Below are 27074 nucleotides of genomic sequence, written 5' to 3' on the forward strand. Positions count from 1 at the left end.
TGCTATTAGTCCACAGTAATAATAATCACAATGAATCACAATAATCTTAGGTTATAAGCCTAAGTGAAGTTTCTAATCCACAAGTCCATCAAGTTTCCAAGTAAGCAATTAAGGTAAATCAGGCATTCAACTCATTAAATCACACCCAAATAATCAATGAGATAATATGATATGCAATGATATGAAATGCAATGCAATGCAAGGCCTTTTTCCATCTCTTGGTATACACACGTTCGAACATTGACGAATCGTGACCCATGGGGGACTCGCGAGGTCCATATACCAACCTGGCACTCTTAGATCTCCCAAATCACATGGAGTCTTAGCAATTTAGGCTTCCAATCACAATATTCCGCCCTTAGGCCTACATTACCTGTCATATAGCCAATCTGGCACAAATACCATCGTCACTCCGTCCGGAATCATTTTCTAATCGGACCTTTCACAAGTATCCTCAAATGCACATGAGATACTATAATTAGCATGAAAATGACATGCAACATAATAAGCAATCAAGCTAAGCAAAGTAAAGCAAAGACAAAAATCTAGATCACATGAGGTGAAAAAAATTTATCAAGATGGGACTCAAAAACTGAGTCTACTAAGGTATCCAATAAAAGAAATTTAAATCATACGAGAGAAAAGATATATGCTATCTTGTAGCTTGCTATTTAAGATCATCGGAATATTCTTGTAGCATACTACACAAGATGTTAGAACTTATTTAGTTTCAATAAGAGTAGCATAAGTTTCGGATTGGATCTGTTACCTGTTGACTTGTAGTTATTTCCATCAGCACACAACCTTGACAAAAAATTTAAAATGTTTCTTATTTTTAAACCTAATATATAAAATATATCTTACACATATAAATTTATTCGTTATGGTTCGATCTTTTTCAGTTTTTTTTTTATAAAATTAAAAAACCACCTAATTATTCGATACAATTATTAATTTATACAAAAATCTACGATTTTAATTTTAAAAACCTAATAATCAGTTCGTTTCGGTTCGGTCGCTTAAGTCTGATTTTTAAGAAACCATTGACACCCGTACTAAATTGAATAATAAAATTGTTACTGATAAGGTGGTATAGTGTATTTTGTTACTAGGGTGAGCAGGGGGGTTGGTAATAGGAAACAAACAAGAAGCATTAATGTGTAGAGACAAAAGATTTTCCAATTCTAACAAATCCCATTACATGAGCAACTGCCTCAGTCCACTGCAATATATATTTCAGCTCTTCACAGTCTGAATATTTTCTCAACTAAGTATAGCAAAATACACACACACACCCCAAAATTAAAGCTTTAACTAAAGGCTGGCAAGTTGCTGAATATTGATGGGATAAACAACATCAGGACCACCACTAAAAGCTTTCCTTGCAAACAAGATGTTGACTGCCTCAGTTGGGTGAAATGCATCCCAAAATATGTATTGATTCCTGTTTGGACATGGTGTTTGCAATGGTAGACATGTTATTTGTCCTCTGTTTTTCCCTATCCCACAGCACCCTCTGTTTATCACGCTAAATCCTGCAACATATCATTCAAAGAGTTGATGAAAAAAAGAAAACAACTTATTACTAACATTTTGCTAAAAGAGAAGAGAAACTCCAAGACACCTGTTTAATCTACTTACGTTTGTGCTGTCTCCCTTTCTTCGACATTCAATCGTAGGCATAAATTATTTGTCATTATTAATTGACAAGAATAAGTTTCATTATAGAATTTCCAACATGAAATATGAGTCGATATATGATATTAAAAAACACTATAGCTTTAATTTTCTAAATGAAAAAACGAAATATGGTAAAGATTTTCATTTGCATGGATGATCATTAGGAAAACAAAGGAATGAATATAGAAGAAATAGTTAACATGTCTGAATATTTAGAAAAAATAATAATGGGGACTAGCTTCTCAAAAGGAAATTTCACAATTACGACTCAACAAGCAAGTTGAAGTAGGCTATAAGAAATTTCATCGTCCATTTCAAGCTATTTTCCTACGTCTCAATGTATCAACATTATAAGCAAAAAATAGATAAGAAAAATTCAAATATTTGCTTACCATATCGCCTGTAATTGGTAAGGAGATCTTGGAACATGTTTTTAATGTCAATGTAGATGAATTTGGAACCAGGAAGATTGGAATTTAAGTTGCTAAGCATTGAGTTAACATTGTTAGAGAATGGAAGAACAAGCTGATTCACTTCTTCTGAGCACACATTACTATTACTCTGTGCAAGAATACTTGGAATGCAACCCATTAGTCCTACTCCACCAATCACAAATTTTCTTGCTCCAAGATTATATAATCTCTGAAATTTCAACAATTAAAAAAATCTGAAGATATTATTCACCTGAATGCTAAGGAAAAATAATACTCCTTCCATCCCAATTTATGTGGCATATTTTGCATTTCGAGAGTCAAACAGATTTTTCTTTGACCGCGATTTTTTCATATGCCTTTTAATTATTTTGAATAGTTAATTATTGTGACTTATAGTACTTCTTACGTAATTTTCAAATACGTAAATTTTATTTAAGAAACTTAAAGATTTTACGTCCGAATTCACGGTCAAAATTTAAAAAATTTGACTCTTGAAATCTAAACTGTGCCATGTAAATTGGGCAGAGGGAATAAAAATTAAAGAAAAAAGAAAGCTTACAGTAAGCTGTTGGTTATACTGCTGAACCAGGAGATTGGCATATTGTTGAGCATTATAGCGACTTTTAGTGTCATAATTAGGCATAAGGTAATTATTCAGGTAGTCATTACTTCCCATTCCCACAAAGAAGAGGCATTTGGCTAATGCCTGTGCCACATCTGGTGCTCCAAGATTGTCTGTGATTTCATCAAGTGTGTTCTCAAAGTTTTTGATTTGCTGATTGAATGGAATGCGCCCAACCTGGAAAAAATCACATTATTAAACTGGATATATACGGTTCACATATTGATGAAGTAGTAAATACACCAACCAACTTACAAGATTCTTGATTATTAATTATGCCTAATGGGTACTCCGAAAATTTTAAGCTTTAAATCACTACGTTCTTAGGTAGGTGGTGTAGTACTATAGCAGTAATAACTATGTTTATTTGGTCAAATAGTTGCTACTTGTAAATTAATAAATCAATGCAAGTCTGCGACCCTATTTATTAGTTTGGTTTCTACCTAAGGCAATAAATTGTCACGAAGTATATAAGAGGCTTCATTCATAAAGCATTGTAGGGCAAATAAAATATTCTTTTCCTTTTTTCTATTGGGAGAGTAGGGGGTGGGGTGTGTATCCTAAATTTACCATTTTCTTTGTTTTTGTCCTCATACTAGTACTAATTAATCTAGTTTATCCAAATATCCCACTGGAAAACCATATCACAATTTCATTTTATAATACCTTGAGCTAATGAAGTTATTTTATAAAGAAATAATTCCCTCACAAAAAAGTCGAGTTTTGAAATCATATTATATAAATGAAATTATTCAGTATTTTAGACAATTAATAAGAACTCACAAAGTTCCTGCCAGTATTATCAAGAATGCCAGCAGCAGCAGAGGCAAAGTTCACTCCAAAGCGCATTTGGTCTCCTGAAGCTCCTGAGTGTGCTGGAATTAGTGGTAGTCCTAGTAGTTCAGCTGTGCAAAGGATTAATTAACACATTAATGTTCTGAACTATTATTACAGTATAGACTAAGTACTACTTTTATAAGTAGTAATGAGTACATTATTAAGCAATTCTTGACGGGTATATATTTGGCTGTATATTCATAATGGAGTTATATATATGATATATGTTATAAAGTACTAAATATTCTTTTATTTACAACAGTTGCTGATGTTCAATGCTATTGTTAGTTCGGGGAAAGGCCTTCCCTTGGTTTTTCTTTAGATAATGAATCCACTTATTGGTAAAAGATGATTATAAGAACAAAAATTTACACATTAAGCAAGTTAATAAACTGTATCAATAGTACTGAAAACGAATAATTATACTCTATCAGATTAAAAGCCAACGTCTAATATCTCAGACTCTTAAGAAGTTTATAGTACTAATTCAATACCTTGCATTTTTAATAAACCTTCTAATCTTCAGCTTAACATGTGGATCGATCAAAACTTACTACTCCTTAGTATATAGTACTCCCTCCGTCCCAAAAAGATTGTCTTAGTTTGACTTGACACGGAGTTTACGAAATAAAGGAAAACTTTTGAAATGTGTGGGCCAAAACAAGCTTTAAATATTTGTGTGGCTGTAAATCTTCTCATAAAGTTAGATTATTTCTAAATATAGAAATGTGTCAATCTTTTTGGAACAAACTAATAAGGAAAGTAAGACAATCTTTTTAAGACGGAGGGAGTGTGTAATAACTAGCTAAAAATAACCCTATCTTCGCTAGATAATTAAGTTTCATCTCATGCAAACATAGCCAATCTATTAAGCTATGAAAAACTTCTAGACAAATATGAACTCAAAGAGTAGGAAAATTATGCATTTGTGGATAGATATATGCAAATAAAATAGCAAAAAAAATGTGTGTTACCAATTTCATCAACCATAGTGTAACCATTGGAGAAACGACCAGTAGGGCCACCATCAAAATCAATGCCATAAGGGAAATAGTTGGCCTTTGCAAAAGATGGCAAGTTATTATTATTGCCATTGTCAATCAAAGAGTCTCCAAATATAAACATGGCAGGAATCAAACTCTTTCTTCCACCTGCAGCTTCTGGTGCCAATGCATCTTGACAAGTTGCAACATTCACCAACAAAAACACCACAAATATAGTCCAAGAAAATACCCTAAGCTCAATATAAGCCATTTTCCTATGTTATTCCTTTTTTGTTGACAAGTTGATGATGCAAGAAATGAAAGGGAATGAGAGGGTTTATATAATAGGTGGAAGACATGCAGCGGTGGTTGGACAGGAGTGAATGCTTTCACCTGTAAGTTGTTTTTTAGCACTAAAGGAGTTTGTAATAATATGGAGTATTATCTACCAGAATTCATTTTGGGAATTCCACGACATATTGTCCGCGTCTTGCCATAAATACTGTATTTATCCTTTTTGTCCTTTTTATTTCAGTTTAAGGCTTGGTCTTTTTGGAAAGTATTTCAGCTTCAACGAATTGATAGAATATTTTGAGTTTTAATTGACATTCATTTCACCCAAAAAACTAGATAATATGATGCACCGTTTGTTTGGTTGGTGGGGGGGGGGGGGTGTTTACCCCTAAATCTGTGATTTAGAGAGTAACAACTGAATTTGTTTAAGTGGTTCAAGAACACGTACATTAAGATGATCAAATAATGATGTTCTTGATCCAACATTGCTTGGCTAAGCGTAATCAAAATGATAATCGACTGTAACAAGTAATGGAATATCAAAATATAAAGTAAAGAAATTGAATCTTATTGATATGACTCTCGAATAGTTGTCTAGCAACGTCTCTGAAATGCTGATCAAGCTTAGTGAGCCTGAGAGCTTGAGTTACAATGCTTTGATAGTAATAGCTAGTTGTGATGAAAAATCAGATGGGATACAAGTGAAGGGATCGAAGGGATACTTCCTATTCTAATCCTGAGTAACGTTTTCCGTATTGCACACTCCTCATGATGATCATTATTATCTGCACGGTTAAGCCGTTATGTACGTAGTTGGTAGATAGCAAACCCCGAATTTCTCAGAAACATTTACAATTTGGGCTTATCTTGACCGGCCACTATCATGTTTCCGGTCTTGTGGCTCCGGACCTAGAAGGGGCCTATGTCGTGGTTCCGGGTCCTCAATGTATGAGATCAACCACATCGATTCTGCTCAAATGATGAGACCGGTGAGGCTCTTGCTGAGTCATACCTGATCTGTGTCTATTCTTCCACGTGTTACCTTCCAATTCTTCCAACTGTTAGATCCGAGTTTTATCTCATACAAGGCGCAATTCTATAAAATAAAAAATGAAGATAGAACAAAATAACTAGTTATAGCTGGAGTAGAAGAAAATCCTCCGATGACCTTTCGTGTTTTATATTCTTAATCTCTTATATTTTAACGTAAAAATGTCTTGTGAGATGAGCCATATAACCTTTGAACCCGTTTTTAACCTATACACATTAGTTCCTTAAGGATAAACTTGATACATCTATATATGTCAAATATTAAGGGACTAGCAAAGCTCAACATGATTAATTTAGTTACTCACTTTAGTTAATCTTTATGGTTTGTATATTTTACAAAGGATACCGTGATTCTCCATACTTTGTTTCTTTTCCTCTTATTTTTTCCCGTAATTTCTCAATTATTGTTAAAATTTGTTTTATTTTGGCTATATCTGCATTTTTTTATATTTAGTAGGTTGACAATTCAAATATTCTACATGTCAAGTTTATAATCACAAGATTCAAGGGATATTTTGTTATATTATACACATTTTTAATTTAGAACCACAAGATTCAAAAGTCTATCTTTATTTCTTAAACTCCGTCACTTTAATTAGCCAGTCTTTAAGGCTTGTATTTTGTAGATAACTTTTAAAAACATTCCAATTTGTTATTATATGTAGCAACATATACAAAATGTATTTTATGTACTTATCACTTTAGTTATAATTAAAAAATGATGGAATTAAGTCTTTGAGATGGAAGGAGTCGAACACAATGAAAGTTGTTCATCGATGTGAAAAAGAAAATTAGTAAGAATATGGGGGGAAATTAATACCTTGATTCTAGATTTTTTCTTTTAAATTCTTTAATAACTTATATGTATACCGAGAGGTTGATATCCATCTCAATTAACTAAACATAAGAACCATTGTTGTGTATATTGGATTTCTAAAAAGCTAAACTAATAAAATATTTTTATTAAATTAATTAAAAAATATGTTAATAAGGGGTAGATTAGTTACATTATAATTTTTTCTATTAACAATTATAGATAAAATGAATTGTTACAAAGAAATTAAAATTAAGATTTAATTAATTTTATCTTGGTTTTGTAAATGAACAAGTAATTTGGACATATATTTTTAGTAATGTGGCCAAGTAATATGAGACGGAGGGAGTACTTCTTTTATTAATTTTAAAGAACGCGAAAAGTCAAAAGTGAGCAAGTAAAAGTGCACAGAGGAAATAAATATGTGTCGGAGAATTAAAATTGAAGTGCATACGTGTATACATGAGAAGAGAATAAATATTCAGTACCATGACATATGTCCACGTGGGATAAAAAAGTAGTTCAGTAATGTGGCCAAGTAATATGGGACGGAGGAGTACTTCATTTATTAATTCTTAAAGAACGTGAAAAGTCAAAAGTGAACAAGTAAAATTGCACGGAGAAAATAAATGTGTCGGAGAATTAAAATTGAAGTGCATACGTGTATACATGAGAAGAGAATAAATATTCAGTAGCCAAGTAATATGGGACGGAGAGGGTAAGATGGGAAAGATTTAATAAATTTTATCTTGATTTTGTAAATGAACAAGTAATATGGACATACATTTTTAGTAATGTGATCAAGTAATATGGTACGGAGGGAGTACTTCAAAAGTGAACAAGTAAAAGCGCACGTAGGAAATAAATGTGTCGGAGAATTACAATTGAAGTGTATACGTGTATACATGAGAAGAGAATAAATACTCAGTACTATGACATATATTCACGTGGGATAACGAAGTAGTTGGTTAAAGTATACAATTTGTATAACTTTTGGTACAAGTATTTATTGTTGTATTAAAGTGTACAATTTATATAGCTTTTGCTACAAGTATTCATTGCTTTGTTAGTCCCTCTTGGACACTTATATATAATAGAAATGTGATGCCAAACTCAAATTCTTACTTTTTGCACAAAATAATCAAATGAGGCTCTGTTTGAATGAAAAAAAAAAAAAAAAAGGGATGTTCTATTACGTGAATAAATTAACCGACAGAAAACATATTGTTATCAGCTCAACTGCTCAAGTACGCAAATCCAATTACTTCTTGTATTTTTATAAGTTTTCACTATTTCTTCAGCTAATTAAATTGTCGACTTCATTTTTAAAATTAAAATTCACAACTTTAAAATTATAAGTTAAATATGAGCCGCCTTGAAAAATTACTTACTCAATCGTGTCAATTATTGAATAATGACAGATAAATCTCTTAATAAACATTAATTAATAATTTAATAAAAATAATATCACATATTAAAATTCACCGTATCATATAAAAATATCTTTACACTACTGTCTTTATTTATCTTAAGAGTCGCTTCCACCAACGGATATTCTTTAATTTGCCCTTTCCCTTCTGAGTTGACTTTTTCATTATATACCAATTCTGAACATATTCTTGAAATTGTTCAAAACCTAGAAACCTGAATACAATTAAAGACGAAAAAAGTCAGCACCACAAAATTAAAGTTGAGAGGGAGTTAGTTGAGCAAATAACTCATTCTACTACTGTACAGACTGTTAATAAGGTAAACATAGAGTAATGGTATATGCATACACATAGAGCTGTCTCTACGGTGCTCCCTCCATCCTAAAATAGTTCTTGCTTTAGCTCATTTAACGCCATTAATATAGTTTACTTAATAATCCCTTTTAACTGTTAATTGTTTCTTGAGAATTGAGCTTATTAAAAAGTAGTTCGTATAAGGATATAGTTGAAAAAAAATACTACTACTAATTTTTATCTTAAATTCCTAAAGCAACTGTTATTTTGTGATACGTTTTATTTACTAAAATGACACTTATTTTGGCACGAAAGGAGTATTTAACGAAACAAACCATAGGTTCCTTTGGGCAGCAACCAGCCGCAGTTGTTTCACTTCATTTACTTAGGCTTTTGGATTGAGCATGGGCAAAAATTTCGCTTTACGAACATAAAGTGAAAAAAAAATAAGTTGGGGTAGTCGACTTATTTTTTTTGGCTTATAAATTGTTTTCAAATTTAAAGAACAACTTTTAGATAAATTAAGTTAAATGGGTCCAATTATTTTTTGAGGCATTTTAAGCACAAAATGACTTTTAAGCTGTGTTCAGCCAAACACTCAAAAAAAATTTGAAAACAGACTTATAAAAATGGCTTATAAGCCAATCCAAACGGGCTCTTAGTTCCATTGGCAGCTGAATTAAGTGCATGAAGATGGCAAAAGACACACTTCTCAAGAAGGCAATGCTTGGACACTGAGAAATGAATGTGAATTCTTTTTATTTTCAATATGCTTTATTCTGTACGCAAGCAGAAAGATTATTTCTGGCGTGTTGGGGTACTGTTGGGACAGTTGAGAGGCTATGCTTTGTATTTATTGCTACTTCTACTGTCTTTGTCTGACTCCAGTACTCCTTTTGGTTTATCTTCTGGGAAATCGTTGGTACATTTAGTCAGCGGCAGATGCAGTACCAGAGATAGAGGGAATTTAAAAATAAAATCAAAAAAGCGAAAAGGGCCAAAAATATTCCTAACCATGAAAAACGACTTACAAATACCCTTCATCTACTTATTGGTCTAAAAATACCCTTAATCTATTTTTTTCGCTCAAGAATACGCCTCAAACTATCACTCTAAACCAGATGGCTTTTTTCAATTTAAAAAAGCCACATGACTTGTTATGATTGGCCACATATTATTATTTTATTAAAAAGTAAACTCACCCACTTTTAAACTCAAGCCCGCTGACCTATTTGATCGACCCGTTTCTTTTAACCTAAACCCACCCCGTACACATTATCATAGAGAGACATATACTACATGCAGCTACATGAACCCTCAGCAGATTTCCTAAGGTGAACAACATGGTGGACAAAATTGAGAATTTTTTCTTTGACATCTTTTCTATGTTGATTGTACCCCATGTGAACACAAATATACATTAGTTTATCATAGTTAGTCGTGATAAACTTGAGGAAAGAATGTGTAGTAAATTAACTACGCAAGCAACAATCTATGTAAAGACACATAATACTCTTTATTGAGTTGGTATAAACACCAAGTATATTTTAATTCGGACAACAATGGATAATTGATGTTGTGCTGAAATAATTTTTGACTGGTGAGAGTGGGTTATATCTATGATCTGACTATGAGAGATCTTGTAGAGCAGAGTGTAGATAATTGTTGTTCAGGAAATTTGAAATCAATCAACTAATGGCACAGTAAAGAAGGAAAGATAGGATGCTGCTTCTATTAATCCACATCATACCAATCTGTAGAGAAGCTAGCTAGTTACCAAAACAAAGTGACGCAATTTAAGTGAATTTCAAGTTCAAGATCCATAGTATGCTAAATGGAACTGCCTGTTTCTTCCGATACACAACAGGAACACGCAAGATATCAGAGATGAAGGTAGGGGGAGAAAGTAAATAGAAGGTTGAAAACATGTGAAAAGGAAAGAATTTGAATATGCCAACTAAGGAATCTGTCTACTAAGGAAAGAATTGAATGTGCCAACTAAGGTATCTGTCTACTAAGGAAAGAAGCTGAAATCAATATTCAGAGTGAAGCCATAAGGAAACTATACAAAATTATTGGAAGATAATTATGCATTCAATATTCTATATATCTTATATAGCCGTTAGGCATGGCTTGGAAATCACTTTTCCTTGCCTTATTTATTTTTCAATCTCTTGTATATATATTGATGTCTTGAATATCAGAATTAACACAAGGAATGAGATTATAATTTGTTCAATTCTCTTTATGGTATCGGAGCCTTCACATGACATTGGAACAAGCAAAAATCTCATGGCAAATTCCAACCAACTAGTGAAAGAACCATCCCTCTCTCTTCAAGCTTTGCACCTGTGCACTAGTCGCATCTTATTGAAACTAGACACTTCAAATTTCTTACTTTGGTGTTCTCAAATAGAACCTCTGATCCGAAGCATTGGATTGGAACATCATCTTACCAATGAAAACAAGCCAGAAAAAGAGATCACCGGTGATGACGGATAGGTTAATCCAAATCCGCAGTACCTTACCTGGCTCAACAATGATGGCTTGCTAACCGCCTGGTTACTAAGAAACATAGAGACCGAGGTATTAATGTCGTTGGAAAACATACAAACGGCACATTAGGTATGGAAATCTATTGAGAATCAAATTCTCCCTGCTACTGTTGAAAAAGAACAACTTTTGAATGAAAAATTAATATCCCTCAAAAAGGGAAACATGTCTCTTGATGAATACCGGCTTATGTGATAGCTTGGCTGCAATCAAAAAGCCAATCGACGATGTAAGTAAAACATTTCAACTAGCTAGGGGTCTTGGTGCTAAATATAAGGATTTTCGAACTGCCATGTTAGCAAAAGCCCCTTATCCTACTTACAATCAGTTTGTTCTAGCCTTGCAAGCTCATGAACAGATGATGACTAATGAAAGTGAGGAGAAAGAACACTCGCAGCCTCACCATGAACATGCTTTCCTTGGACAAAGAGGAAGAGGACGAAACCATGGAGGAGGAAGGTTTAACTCGAGAGGCCAAGGCTTTGCTCCAGCCGCGCGTCATGGGAATTCCAGTGCTAGTACAAACTTCAATGATAAATCATATCGACCTAAGGCAAATAATCATAGTGTCGATCCGCATCAACAGAGGAAAGAACACATGCTCATTTGTCAAATCTGTGGTAAGGCTAATCACTCGTCCTTGGAATGTTGGAATCGGTTTGACCATTCTTTTCAACCCGAAGACCAACTTCCTAAGGCCCTTGCTGCAATGAAACTCGAAAATGAAGATTCTTCACTCTATGTTGATTCAGGAGCGACGACTCACATCTTAAACAATCCAGGTAAACTTGTGAAAACTACTCCATATAAAGGCAATGATTCTAGATTTGTCGGAAATGGTGAAAGCCTCCCCATTTCTCACATTGGTGAAGATAAACTAAAAACAAAAACTGGTAGCATAAATCTGAAAAATGTTCTCACTGTTCCTGATATAAAGAAAAACTTACTCTCCGTTGGACAATAGACTCATGATAATGAGCCCGTTTGGCTTAGCTTATAAGTTGCTGAAAACAGCTTATAAAAAATTTGTTTTCGAGGACACGAGTCTTGTTGGCCAGGAACATAATAAGCCATTTTGTGCTTAAAATAAGCCCAAAAAAATAAGTTTGGATAGCCCAACTTATTTTTTTTTTTTTTTGGCTTATAAGCTGCTTTTTTTAAGCTGAGCCAAACGGGCCCAATGCTTGTACCATTAAATTCTCTGATCATGGTTTTGTGGTGAAGTCTCAACAGGGCAGGATACTTGCTGAAGGATGCAAAAAGGGAGGACGTTATACTCTTGAAGAAATAAATCAACAAGCTCTTCTTGCCTTTAAGAATAAAGCTTCACAAAACATTTGGCACCAAAGGATGGGACATCCCATTCGCGATACCTAAACGTTTTAAAGTCAAAAAATTTGATAAACATTTTTAGTTGGGAGAAGAGTCCAACAGTTTGTAGTAGTTGTCAAATGGGAAAGAGTTGTCGAATTTTCTTTTCATTATCAAATAATACCTCGCAATTTCCTTTAGATAAATTGCATTGTGATTTATCGAGTCCAGCACCCGTTTTATCTTGTCAACATTTTAAATATTATGCCGTTATTGTCGACGATTGTACCAGATACACATGGTTGTTTCCGTTGAGAAAAAAATCTGCTTTCCTTAAAACATTTTTAAATTTTCAGAAAATGGTAGAAAATCAATTTGAGCATAAAATAAAAGTTTTTCAGAGTGATGGAGGCGGAGAATTTGTTTCCACTTATTTTAAAAAACATTTGATCGACCATGGAATTCATCACCAATTTTCATGTCCAAACACACCAGAGCAAAATGGTGCGGCAGAAAGGAAACATCGTCATATTGTAGAAACAGGGCTTACTTTACTTTTTCAAACTTGCTTACCCACTAAATATTGGGTGGATGCCTTTCTTACATCTATTTATCTCATAAATCATATGCCTTCTCAAACACTAAGTATGGAAACCCCATTTTTTAAATTGTTCAACCGTCATCCTGACTATGGTAATTTTAGAATTTTTGGTTCCAGGTGTTTTCCGTACCTTAAGAGACTATGCAAAGAACAAATTCTCTAAGAAAACATATCCATGCATCTTTGTAGGATACAGTCCTATTCATAAAGGATATAGATGTTTGGATCCTTCTACAAATAGAATTTATTTATCCAGACATGTTGTGTTTGATGAAACTTTTTTTCCCTATGCTCCTAATAAAGGAACTGTGTCGCAGGGCAATATTGAAGTCACAACATTTTCCGACGCCGACACTTGGATACAAAAAGGGAAGAAAAAGCCTCAAATAGCAAGCTTTAACAAAACGTTGGATGACCTCCATGAAAACAAAAGGGAGGATCCTATTATCCTGGATGACACCAGACCCGATGATCACGATAAATACAACACATCAGATGTAACTCTTGACAGCATAAACGATCATCGTCAAGCTGAAACTACTGAAGCTAGTTCTACAAACGATATGGAGAATAACAACTCTGACTCTATTAATGGCGATGATTTGCTTGATCTAAGTAATAATCTAACCATTGATTTGAATTCATCTTCTACAGGTTCAAGTCTTGATGCTGCACAAACAAATGGGCATCATATGATATCTCGTCGGAAACTTGATATTCAACCTGATCTTGATCCTATATTAGCCGAAAGCATTCAACAACTTCGAGAAAAGCGGACACACAAAGCGTTGACCACTACAACGACAGCTTCACTACCAAAAAATATAAAAACAGCTCTTTCCATTCCACATTGGCTTGAAGCCATGCTTGAAGAGCTCCAAGCACTCCACACCAATAAAACATGGACCATTGTTTCCCGACCAACTAATGCTAATATTATTAGATCCAAATGGATTTTTCGAGTGAAACATAGAGAGGATGGATCAATCGAAAGATTTAAATCTAGACTAGTTGCGCAAGGATACAAACAAATTGAAGGAGTGGACTATGAAGAAACATGTAGCCCTGTAGTCAAGGCCACAACAATCCGGTTTGTTCTTGCAGTTGCCGTATCACAAAAGTGGACAATGAGACAACTAGATGTTAATAATGTCTTTCTTCATGGCTACCTCAAGGAGACCATTTACATGGAACAACCTCCTGGCTTCAAGGACCTTCAACATCCAAACCATGTTTGCAAATTGCACAAGTCACACTATGGTCTTAAACAAGCACCTAGAGCGTGGTTTGATCGTTTATCAAAATTCCTTCTTTATATTGGGTTTAAATGTAGTCAAGCTGATCCTTCTCTCTTTACATTACATAAAGAAAATATTACTGTACTAATGCTAATTTATGTTGATGATATTGTCCTCACAGGAAACAATGACATATTTTTAGAGGATCTTATCAAGAAACTACAATTAGAATTTTCTCTCAAGGATCTTGGACAACTTCGTTACTTCCTTGGCCTCGAAGTTCAACATTTTCGTGGAGGAATTACTATTTCCCAAAGCAGGTACACAAAAGACCTTCTAGATCGAGCTAAGCTGACAAATTGCTCTCACTCCAACACTCCCATGGCACTAAAATCGCAGTCCTCACCTCAAGACTCAAAAACCATTGACCCGAGACAATATCGAAGCTTAGTAGGCGCTCTTCAATACCTCGCCTACACGCGACCTGACATTGTTCATGCAGTCAACAAGGTCTGTCAACATCTCCAACATCCAACAGAAGAGCATATGAGAGCCGCCAAACGAATTCTTCGCTATTTTAAAGGAACGACAGACTATGGCCTTAAATTCCTTTCCCAAAGTCCGTTCAAACTTTATGGGTATTGTGATGCAGATTGGGCAGGTTGTCCGGATACAAGGAGGAGTACTTCGGGATTTTGCATCTATCTAGGTGCTAATTGCATTTCATGGTCCTCCAAGAAACAACCAACGGCGTCTAGAACCAGCACAGAAGCAGAATACCGATCCATGGCATCTACGACGGCTGAATTAGTTTGGATAAGTTTTCTCCTTCGAGACATTGGTATTCCGCTACATCACTCACCTCAGCTCTTTTGTGACAACAAAAGTGCACTTTATATGTCAATCAACCCGGTGTTTCATGCTCGAGCCAAGCATATCGATATAGACTATCGTTTCATTTGAGAAAAAGTTGCTCTTGGGGCACTGACTACACGATATATTCCTTCTGGACTTCAAATTGCAGATATATTCACGAAACCTCTTCCTAAGCTTCCCTTCCGGTCCTTTCGAGCCAAGCTAGAAGTACATTCAGCCATTACCTCCAGCTTGAAAAAAGGTGAAAAGGAAAGAATTTGAATATGCCAACTAAGGAATCTGTCTACTAAGGAAAGAATTGAATGTGCCAACTAAGATATCTGTCTACTAAGGAAAGAAGCTGAAATCAATATTCAGAGTGAAGCCATAAGGAAACTAAGCAAAATTATTGGAAGATAATTATGCATTCAATATTCTAGATATCTTATATAGCCGTTAGTCATGGCTTGGAAATCACTTTTCCTTGCCTTATTTATTTCCAATCTCTTGTATATATATTGATGTCTTGAATATCAGAATTAACACAAGGAATGAGATTATAATTTGTTCAATTCTCTTTAACATGAACATTCCATTAATATTGTCAATACATTTGAATAAGTCAGACTAAGCGGGACAGCGAGTTTGGGTTTAAAAGTGGGTGGATTTATATTTTAAAATCAACTAATAAATGCGGCCAATCATAATAAGCCATGTGGCTTTTTTAAAGGGTGTTAATTTGAGGGGCACTCTTGAGCCAAAAAATAGGTTTGGGGTATTTTGCACCAATAGGTGGATGGAGGGTATTTGTAACTCATTTTTCAAACGTTTGGAGTATTTTTGGTCCTTTTCTGTTAAAAGAAATGCTAGAGTATCACAGCTAAGATGATGGTACAAGAAATTTGATGCATTCATGAAGGGTTTTCGAGAAATGCATTTGATAATTGTATATATCACATGGCGTTGTCTGGGATACTAAGAAGATTTTTGGAATGGAGATTCAAAGGAAGAACGATAAACTACATCTTTCACCAAAAAAGCATAATGAGAAGGTACTTGAGAGTTTTAATACGGATACATGTAACCTGTTACTTTATGTTAGCACAACACTTCAGACTCTCATCTTTGATGGCATCCCAATCAAAGGAAGAGGTGGAGCACATGTCTGAAGTTTCTTCTTCTAGCGCAGTTGGTAGCATTATGTATATTATGGTTTGCACTCGGCCTGATATTACTCGAGCAGTGAATATGATAAGTCGATTCATGTTGAATTCGAGTAAGACACATTGGAAGGAGTTAAATAGATATTGAGATATCTTAAAGGTTCTTCCAAATGTTGGTCTTACATTTTGGAGGAGGAACAATGAAGGCTTCTCAGCTCTTGATTATATGGATTCTGATTTTGCAAGTGATCTTGATAGAAGAAGATCCACAATAGGCTATGTCTTTACTCTTGCAGGTAGTGCCATTAGTAAGAAGACAGTTGTTTTGTCCACAACAAAAGCCAAATATATGGTGGCAGCAGAAGCAGAAAAGGAAGTTATATGGTTGAGAAGTTTGGTGTCAAAAATAAATTTTGTTCATTAGCAATCAACTCTAAGATGTGATAGTCAAAGCGATATTTACTTGATTAGAAATCAAAGATTTCATGAGCGCCCCTAACACATTGAAGTCAGATTCCATTTTATCTGAGGTGTTGTTGAACAGGGCACCATTAAGGTCTTAAAGGTTTCCACAGAGGCCAACGCAGCGGACATGTTCCCAAGGTTGTTCCTCTAGCCAAGTTCAGTCACTGCATGAACTTGGCAGGAACTTGCATCAACTAACACTACTAAAAACGGTCCGTTTAGAAAACCCGATTGTAGGATGTCAGTATTATGGACTTACCGATGGAAAATGGGGTGTCGGAACACAGCACGGTGGTCCAAAATACCGACAGACTCCATCAGTTTTTCTGATCGACTCTCTCGATGTGATGAAAAACATTTGTAATTATTGTTTGGTTGGAGCACATGAATAATGAGGTACCTGCCTTACGACCTTGGTGCATGCACTGAATACCACTTATATAGGCGAAGCCCACCTGTGTTGCACCTAACTCCGCTGGGCTTTAACCACACTAGAGGACCAGTAATAATAACATGGGCGTCTGTTCCCCTGCTTAAGTCTTCAGAAAGCAGGTACTGATGTTCTCAAAGTCCGGTTGCAAGCAACTAAACAAGAAAAGAAAGAGTAATATATTAAAGGGCACTGGTTCTGCAGTCAGATATGAGACAATTAGCAGTAAAAATCTCTATAATGCGCATACTAATGAGTCACCCGAGGCTGCAATGGATCAACAGTGGTAGACTTGTCTGACCAACACTTCTGCTGCTGTAATAGGACATAATGAAGCATGGTCTAACTTTCAAGCAAGCAAGAAAACTGACAATTTTTAACCACCTTGCGAAACCAGTTAGGGGGAAATGGACCCTGGTATATCTCATAGAGGTTAGGTTTGTTGCTTTGCCACACAAAGTAATAAAGGTGAACAGAAAGCCAAAAGTAGATATATGTGTGTCTATATTATATACAAACAAGCGAAAAATAAATTTGTTAGAAGTGAAACTTATTGTAAAGGACAAGGAACATACAACAGGTGTTATGTTACAGAACTGCCCTAACATCACCTTTATCATCTTCAGGAATCAATACATCAAAATCACTGACAGTCCATTCAGCAGTAGCCCCTTGGCTGCTAACATATATTTCTGTACCAACATTAAGTGAAGACCAAACACGCTTTGCTGGCTTGGTTCCTGGATCCTGTGTAACATATAAATGTACAGTGGATTCAGTGGTGAGAATATAAAAGTTTAACCCATCAAGTTTAAATCTTATTTCAGCCTTTGTATGCATCTATTGAATGGGCCATCTTAAGCAAATTTGACTTCCCCATAAAGAGAAGCAAGCTCGAAACTAAAGGCAGGATTGACTAATTAACTCACAAGTAAAAAATTAAACGCATTCTAAAGCTCAAAGGAAACGTAAATCTGAATACATGCTTATCAAGCATTAAGCTGTCTCACATCCATGTAGCTTAATAGGTTTCTGAAGAATTAAACACTGTAGACCGCTTTGATCTTGTAAAACCTTTTATGCTTGAATCTTAGGTTCCTACTTTCACACAGGATCAAAGTAGAAAACTGTTAGAGCTCCAAAAACATAGGATATAAGCAACATATGCAACCAAATATGTCATCCATGTTGGATCCACGGAACCTACTAAAGTACTGGCAAATCAGCAACACCGCAAAGAAAAGGACACACTCCCTTCCGCAGAATCCATAGACAAGAATTAAGGTTACCTGGTAAAAGTATAAGCGACTAGATACTGCTCCTACATCAAGCTCCCAAGTCCTAGCATCACCAATCCACCCCTCTCCTTGTTTTGAAGGATAACCATGCACAGCCCACTCAGGATGTGGCAGGATTTGTATCAGTTCTTGAGCTTGTGGATTGCTGTATGGGTCACAGATATCATATGGTTTCTCTAAATAATTTGCATTTCCAGGAGCACAATAGAGATGATAAGCAGAGTATGGGAACCGAGAAGTATCATTTCTGTATATTATCTCCCCATTAGGGCTAATGTGGTAGGGTGGACAGGACACGAGGTTATCAGGATGACACCAACTTGTGGTTGCTGGATTGATGATCATCTCACTGTATCTCGTCACATCTGTTAAAACGTCTCCATCACATGGATCTCCACTATTTTTCCAGCAGCTGCCAATGTCGAGAAGATAAAACTGGCTATTGGAGCCTCCTCCTTGTCTAACATCAAGTGTCAACTTTACCTTGAAGTTCGGTGACTCCGGAAGCTGCAAGGAAAAAGAAAAAAGAAATTGCTAAAATATTAACTTACAGCTCTTATTCTATCTGAAAGTGAGAAAAAATCACAGCATGAGACTGATACCCTGTCTACAAGAATCATCCATGATGGTGAAACAAAATCACTATATACAATTGGTTCACAATTTTTCTATTTGTTTTTCTAATTATTTTCCAGACCCCACTTTGTGGGATTACACTGGGTATGTTGTTGTATTTTTATAATCATTTTCTTGAAAACCAAGAAATTCCCAAGGACAGCACACGGTTCAAAACTTAGTGGATAATGGAACCCCCCTCCTATCTACCCTTCTCTACTTAAATACCAGGTTTTGGTTTGTGGCGGCAGGGTTCGACCCCATGACGTGCACCTAATCCACACATCACCCGTTGTGCTCTTACCACTAGACCAAAACCGTCGGAGTCTTAGTTCCAAATTTTTATATCAGTAAAATCCAACATTTATTCCTCAAGAAAATGAAACGACATCACTATTTTCTTATCCAAGAGTTAAATAGGAACAACCAAGAAAACCAGGGAAGAAAGGATATTATTCTTAATCCCGAGGGCAAACAACAGGAATATTCAGTTCCTTTATTTGGTAAAATTAGCCCATTATTCTTTTATATGAATAAATTTGCACATTTATTGAGGAAGAGCTTTCATAGGGAACAAAGTTGTTGTCACAAACCTTTTTCATAATTCCACGGCCACTATAGTGATATCCTCCATTAAACCCTTCTGCTGCATCTGCTCTTAGATACAACATAAGCCATGGATACTTGGATGATGTCGTCAATTTGTTTGAGATAATCCAACTACCTGTGCTTAAATTCTTCCGCCATGAAGCTGAAAAAAAAGATTTTCCATCTACACCAGCAGTTAAATTGGCATCAAGGTCATATGTTCCATAGAAGCCTCCGATCAAAGATGAATGCTCTATCCTTGAGTAGTTATGGTAGACAAGTGGCTGATTCATGCAGCCCTTACCAAAACATGGAAAAGTTCTACCAGTCACTATCTTAGAAACTTTCCTACCATTTTCAGGACAAAGAGTTGTGTTCTTGTCAAAATTTCCGTTTTTAAGCATTATCATCCAATAATACCATGGGTCAGCAGAATCATGCACTTCGCAAAGTGAACCAAGATACCACTCCTTTTCCACAGCGTAAAGATCAGGATTCATGTCAGCTTTATAACTCCCATCTGGAAATTTATCTCCAGCTCCTAATCTATTGTCTACTTCTGTCACTTTGTGGTGTACTTTACAAGTGCTTCGTTTCCGAAGAAGCTGATCGCCCGGAATATCTCGGTGACCTCATCATAAAACAAAACCCAATTAGAGGCGGGCAGATCATAAAGTTGTTCGGTGCTAGCACTTACGCAAGGCATTAAGTCTATGATTCATGTAATTGAGATAATACCCTATCAAATCTTTCTGCTTTTTGTTCACCTCGGTTATATAAAGAAAAGGGAAAGGAAAGGGAAGAGCAGAGAAGGATAGACACTTGAAGGGAAAATTAGACAGTTAACGCTGAACGTAGAAGTAGTGATGGTTAGTGGATAAGGGAAACTAAATCAGGTTCAGGTTCCTTTCAACTGACGGCAACAATGAAGCTATGACAATTAGTAATAGCTTGGAGCAGTGTGAAAGCTTCTTGAACTCTGATGAGTCACGACTTTTTTTTTAACCACTCTGGCAAATGACAATTTAAATTTCAGCACAATGGTCATCACAATTTGGAAAAAAAGCATCAGATTTGTTTACTACAACAAGAGAGAAATTCAAATGTTGACTTTTTTTGTCCTCCATAATCTGTGGCACTGGATGACACCTCATGGCTCATGCAGTCTTTTAGTCGGATATCCTCCCCACCCCCAGAATAAATTGTCCATCTTGCTTTAAATTACGGATCTAAAGGTTAAAATTTTATTTTCTCCCTTTCATCTAGGTATAGGCCACATCAAGTTTGCACTAGAATTACCCAAAAATTCACCTATCTTTAAGCCAACTAAGTAGTAACCTTGACAAGTTTTGGAAATTGCCACAGTAAGTTGAAACACAATGATGGAGAAACTCCTAGGCAAAGCTCTCAGGGTGCCAACAAATGAACTGTTCAAGTATTATTGATATTAAGGAAATACTCTGTGTTCAGTGTTAACTCCAATAGCCCCTCAATTCTATCAATTACTTCATATCTAAAATCTACAAAATCAGAAAATATAATTAAACCAACTTCAGCATCAACTTGTGTATCCGCCATGCTATCAATCTAGTAAATTAGGTTGACGTGATGCATTTTTTCAGAGTACACTACGAATTCAAGATTTTGTCCTTTCAATATCTTTTTCTGCCGGTATTTTGTCTTTCCAACATCTATCTCATAAACACCAGGTAATTAATCAATTGCAGACCCACATGCCTTATGCATTATATATTACCATTCTCCACCACTTAAAAAGACAACAACACAATCTTCTAAACAATGATTAGGAATTCTACCATATGAATCAACATCATGATGCTTCAATCAGCTCATTTATTTCTAGGAAGCTTAGGCAATAGAGAAGAAAAAAATATCAATAGCAATATTAATAATTCTACTATTTCCCAAATGCAAGGTCTATACCATTAGATACTTCCTTCTATGTTTCAAATTTTTTGATTTCACATAGTTACCTCAGAGATCTCAGTAAATTATTAAATTTTGTAAACTGCCTCGTTTAAAAAAACTAAAATTGTCAGGGAAGTGATACTTTGATTCTTTTTATTGGACCAAACACAGGAAGATCTTTGCTGATGGGTGGCTGTGAGGCCCGGATGCTCCACTACAATACTTAATTGTAGCATGTCATTTGAAAACTTAAAACTTTTGGTGTGTTCGGTATGGAGGAAAACATTTTCCAATTTTCCCATGTTCGGTTAGCCAAAAATTTTGGAAAACATTTTCTCTAGGAAAATAAATTCCTTAGAAATAAAGAAAATGACTTCCCTAGTGGAAGTAGCGAAAACAAGTCTCACAAATGGGATTCCACATTGATTGTATCCTCCCCACCCTCCAACACACGTCGTCTTATCACTCGCCCCTGTCCCACCACCCCACATCCACACCCCCACCTGCATAGTATTTGTCTGGATTATACACAAATGCTTTGAGGACAATACATTTGCTTCTGTACCAAACACACACAAAAAAAAAAAAAAAAAAAAAAAAAATTAACAAACCCACTTATTTTTCTGGAATATTTTGGAAAATATATTCCGATTTTCTCACGTTCGGTTGGTCAAATTTTTGGAAAACATTTTCTATAGAAAACAAGTTAAGAAAAATGATTTCTGTAATGCAATTACAAAAAACAAGTCCCACAAATGGCATTCCACATTAATTTATCTCCTTCCCACCCTCGAACGCACCTCATCTCCACCCCCACCCACCCACCCCCGCAAACACCCATCCCCAAACCGCAAACCCATAGAATTTGTCTAGGATAATATTTTTTTGCTTACGTACGGAACACAAAAAAATAAGTAAGAAATCCAGAAAATTTTCTTCATACCTAACACATATGTTTTTTATTATCAGGTGTGCAATACACATAACAGTAAATAAATATAACTAGTATAAACCTGAGCAGTGAAGATCAGCACAGTCAGCAAGCCTGGGACTACCCATATGAGGAGCCTCTCTTCCAACTTCATTACAAAAATTCCATGCTTCAAATCCAAATCTTGCATTTGGGTTTTTCATTCCAGGATCACCAATTGCAGAAACATATGAATCTTTAATTATGGACACTGCATAACCCAAATTACAAATATGCAGGACCAAAGTGAAAACTAATAAAGATGAAGAGAAGCAATTCATGATTATTATCAATCTTTCACTGATAAAAAAGCAGCAAGAACCGTGAATTTATGCTAAGTAGTGTTGTTTCATTTTCAGTGTCTTTTCGATTGATGATTAAGGAACAATAAAAGACTTCCCTTTTCAGTCACTGCTGATTTTGCCGTACAAGTCAAGTGTTCCATAGGAAATTCCAACCAATTTAGAAGAAAACAACAATTCCATTTTAGAGGAAAACAACATTAAAAGATATTTTACTTATGCCCCCTCAAAACTCTTGATTATCACATACACCCCTGTTACGTGTTAGTAATTAAAATAAAATAAAAAATTGACCAGAAGTTCGGGTTCGAGCTCTAGGAATGAAAAAATTTCAGTTGAAACTGCCGCCCCCAGAAATGGGCCCTGCAGTGCATGATCCGAATTTAACTATCCTCAATGCGAATACCGAACACCGAGTGAGAAATAAAAAAAATTATATACAGGCATGCAATTTCATACATGGTCATTTAACCTTTATTTTATTTCACAAGAAGTTATTTTTTTTTTTAACAAAAACCATTTTACTTTGAATAAACATCCCTAAAAGCCACTAAACCACTTTTATAATAACAAAATTACTCAACTTTTACTTAAGTTCACTGAAAGTTACTAATAATTTTTCGTAACCAAAAAGTCATTTAATTTTGCCTAAGTAACATATAAAATGTCTCTTTTGCTTCAACTTAATGACTTTCCGTGATTCTTTAAGTTGAATAATTTTTTGGTTATAAATTTTTTTTGTATTTTCGTAATACTTAGGTAAAGTGGAAAGACTTTTCATCTCAAAAAAATAGTTTGATAACTTTAATACAATAAAATGAAAGCTGGATGACCACCATAAAACTAACCAGGGGGATTGAATTAAAAGAGTCGTTTGAGTTTTTTATTTAAGTGTCAAATGTTCATGTTTTCAGAAATAATAGGAGAGATTCTTTGTTAATTAGTGTGATAGGATTTGGGTAATTTTAAAGCCAATTGTTTTATATACCCCTATTTTTGGGAAAACAACATAAAATACTCATTATATGCAAACTATTTACACAAAATTATCCTTTCATAAACTAATTTCACAAATACCAATTCGATACTAAATAATTACCCGATGCCCCACCTTTTTAGCTTTATGCAACTGACGGAAGCACTATCCACGTGTGCTCACGTCACTGTCACTCGCTGCAGGTAAAGTGGTTGCTTTCCTTTCTTTGTTTTGTCTTTTTGTGATTTTTTTTCCCTTTCTTTCCTTTTTTTATAAAATTAAATATAGTAGCTAATTATTTTTAAATTAAGAAAAATATAGCAAATTAATAATTAGACTACAACTAGAAATAATATAAGAAAAATATTAAAGTCACTAGTTTATTTATTAAAGTCTAAATTAATAGAAAAATATATTCTTATATAATTTTTTCTCTTTTGCAAATGGAAACAAAGACTCTATTTTCTTGTAATTTTTTTACAAATTTTAATTTGCCAAAAATAATATAAAAATTAATATCTCAAAATTAAGCTTAAAGCTCTATTTATTGTATCAGTTTTTATAATCTTTGTTCTTTTAAAGGAATAAACCCGCCCTCTATGATATCTTATTAGTATATGATACATATGATGTGGGTATCATAATGGACTTAGGAGGTTTTTTTTTTAAAGAAATGAATCAGTCTTTTATGATACATTATCAGTATATGATATATACCATATGAGTATCATAGAGGACTTTTTTTTATTATTATTTTTAAGAAATGGACTAGTCGCTATGATACCCTGTCAAAGATATGGTATGTACCATATGACAGTTCTTTTTTGAAGGAATAAATCAGTCCCCTGTGATATCTTGTGAGTATACGATATATACCATGTGAGTGTCACAAAGGATTGAGAAGTGTTTTTTATTTATATTTTAAAGGAATAAATCAGTCTTTATGATACCCACATGGTATATATCATATAATGATAGGGTATATGATATATACCATGTGGGTATCATAGTTGACTGAGCTCTTTTTTGTTGAATGAATGAATCAGTCCTCTATGATATCTTGCGAGTATATGATATATCATGTGGGTCAGTCATCCATGATACCCTGTCGTATATGATATATACCATATGAGTATCATAGAGGATTGAGTTGTGTAATTTTTAAGGAATGAACCAGTCCTTTATGATACCTTTTTAGTATATAGTGTATGGTATATATCATGTGGGTATCTTAGAGGATTGAGGAGTGTTTTTCTTGAAGAAACGAATCATTCATCTATGATACTCTGTCAGTATATGATATATATACCATGTGAGCATCATAGAAGACTGAGTAGTGTTGGAATGAATATGTCATCTATGATACCCTATTAATGTATGATATATATCAGGTTGGTACCATTGAGAACTGAGTGTTTTTCTTGAAGGAATGAACTGTCAGTCCTCTATGATACCCTGTCAGTATATGATATACCATATGGGTATCATAAAGGACTAAATAGTATTTTTTGAAAGAATGAATCAATCTTCTATGATACCCTGTCAGTATTTGATATATATCATGTGGGTATCATAGAGGATTGTGTTTTTCTTGAGTAGATGAATCCGTCCTCTATGATACTCCGTCAGTATATGATATATATCAGGTTGGCATCATAGAGGACTGAGTGTTTTTCTTGAAGGAGTGAACCACCAGCCATGTATGATACCATGTCAGTATATGATATATACCATGTGGATATCATAGTATACTTCAACTGCTACTGATTTGATGCCTCTGATATACTATATGCTAGAATAAATTATTAAATTTGAAATATAGGAAAAGATAAAAATAAAATAAAAAACATAATATGTCAATTATTCTGTTTATTGATATAAAAAAAAAATAAAGAAGCAAAAAGTGTGTAGAATTAGATTATTAAAAAAAAACATAAAATAATAAAAAATAGAAAAGGAGAAAAAAGTAAGTGAAAATCACCAGAAATTAAAAAAGAAGAATAAATTAAAATACAAAAAAAGCTGAATGAAATTATATTATGGGGAAAAAAAAGAAAATAAATAAATGAAATTAAAAAATGAACAAGAAATAAACAATTAAGAAAAATAGAAAAAAATGAAAAGACAGGAGTTAGAATTAAATATGGAATCAGACGATGGTAAAAAAAGAAAATAAAAAATTGTATGATTTGCGGAAAAAATAAATGAACAAAAAAGGAGAAAAAAAAAGAAAAAAATGAGTGAAAAAAAAAGAAGAAAAGAAGACAAGAAGTAGAAAATAAAAAAGAGACAATTACCTACAAAAGCTACAATGGGTATAAAGGATAAATAGTTTTGGGGTATAAAGGATAAACTATTTTGTGTGTAATAGGCATTTTCACCCCCAACTTTGCTTTAAAAATCAAACTCTCACCATAACTTTGAACAATAGTCATTCTCCCCCTTTTATCCTAATTAACTTTTTAAAATTCCTATTTTACCTTTACATTATCAACTTGTCTTTTTTTTTTATATTACTTTAAAATCATGATATTTTTTTATCTTCTTAATCTATGTAACAAATTTCCTATAAGAAATTCAAGACGGAAAAAGAAAAGTAAAAAATTCTAATTGAGTGTATAACTTAATATCGTTCCATAATGAAATAAATGAGAAGAATAAGAATTTTTGTTATTAATAATAATCAAAACTCTTATATATGTATTTATACAAGTAAAAATAACAGGTAATAGAAATTTTAGAAATATATTTCAATGCAGGTAATAACAATTAATTAATAAAACAGAGGTATATTCTATAACAAATTCCTAAAATATTATCTATTTATATTGTAAATGAATTTTAAATTATTATTTATAAATTATTCCATTAATGACAACGAAAACTCGTTTATATATTGACAATTGAGAATAAAAGATAAGTGAAACTTAAATATACATATACATATATATACACACACACACACACACTCTTAATGCATGTAATATTAAAATGTCAATTATAAAAAGTAACATTAGATTTTGTTATAAATTCTAAAAGGATAATTCTATTTATAAAATGAACTTAAATAAAAATTTATAAATACCTAAGTTAAAATATATATATATATATATATATATATATATATATATATACAAATGTATTACATAGATGAAGGATTGAAAATGTCAAGGGTAAAATAGACATTGTATAGGATAAAGGAGGGAGAATGACTATTGTTCATAGTTGAGGGGGGAGTTTGATTTTTAAAGTAAAGTTGGGGAGTGAAAATTACACACACACACACACTTAATGCATGTATTATTAAAATATCAATTATAAAAAGTAACATTAGATTTTGTT

General features: G+C 34.0%; 2 protein-coding genes across 3 annotated transcripts; both read right to left on the bottom strand.

Annotated features, from left to right (window-relative positions):
- Positions 1-1161: 1161 nt before the first annotated feature.
- Positions 1162-4955, bottom strand: LOC132051109 (GDSL esterase/lipase At1g71691-like). The gene is made up of 5 exons (XM_059442390.1): positions 4548-4955; positions 3520-3641; positions 2674-2913; positions 2073-2322; positions 1162-1535 (listed from the first exon to the last, which is right to left on the bottom strand). The coding sequence occupies exons 1-5, from the start codon at positions 4825-4827 to the stop codon at positions 1315-1317; spliced, it is 1113 nt and encodes a 370-aa protein (XP_059298373.1). The 5' UTR covers positions 4828-4955; the 3' UTR covers positions 1162-1314.
- A 12496-nt stretch (positions 4956-17451) lies between these two features.
- Positions 17452-22931, bottom strand: LOC132050193 (uncharacterized). 2 transcript variants are annotated; one of them, XM_059441322.1, is made up of 4 exons: positions 22498-22931; positions 19561-20177; positions 18344-18859; positions 17452-17801 (listed from the first exon to the last, which is right to left on the bottom strand). In XM_059441322.1, the coding sequence occupies exons 1-4, from the start codon at positions 22733-22735 to the stop codon at positions 17643-17645; spliced, it is 1530 nt and encodes a 509-aa protein (XP_059297305.1). In that variant the 5' UTR covers positions 22736-22931; the 3' UTR covers positions 17452-17642. The 2 variants fall into 2 exon arrangements, with proteins under 2 accessions (XP_059297305.1, XP_059297304.1); XM_059441321.1 differs by having other exon boundaries at positions 19561-20186.
- Positions 22932-27074: the final 4143 nt, after the last annotated feature.

Source organism: Lycium ferocissimum, chromosome 3 (assembly GCF_029784015.1).
Source record: "Lycium ferocissimum isolate CSIRO_LF1 chromosome 3, AGI_CSIRO_Lferr_CH_V1, whole genome shotgun sequence".
In the NCBI taxonomy this organism is placed as follows: domain Eukaryota; kingdom Viridiplantae; phylum Streptophyta; class Magnoliopsida; order Solanales; family Solanaceae; genus Lycium; species Lycium ferocissimum.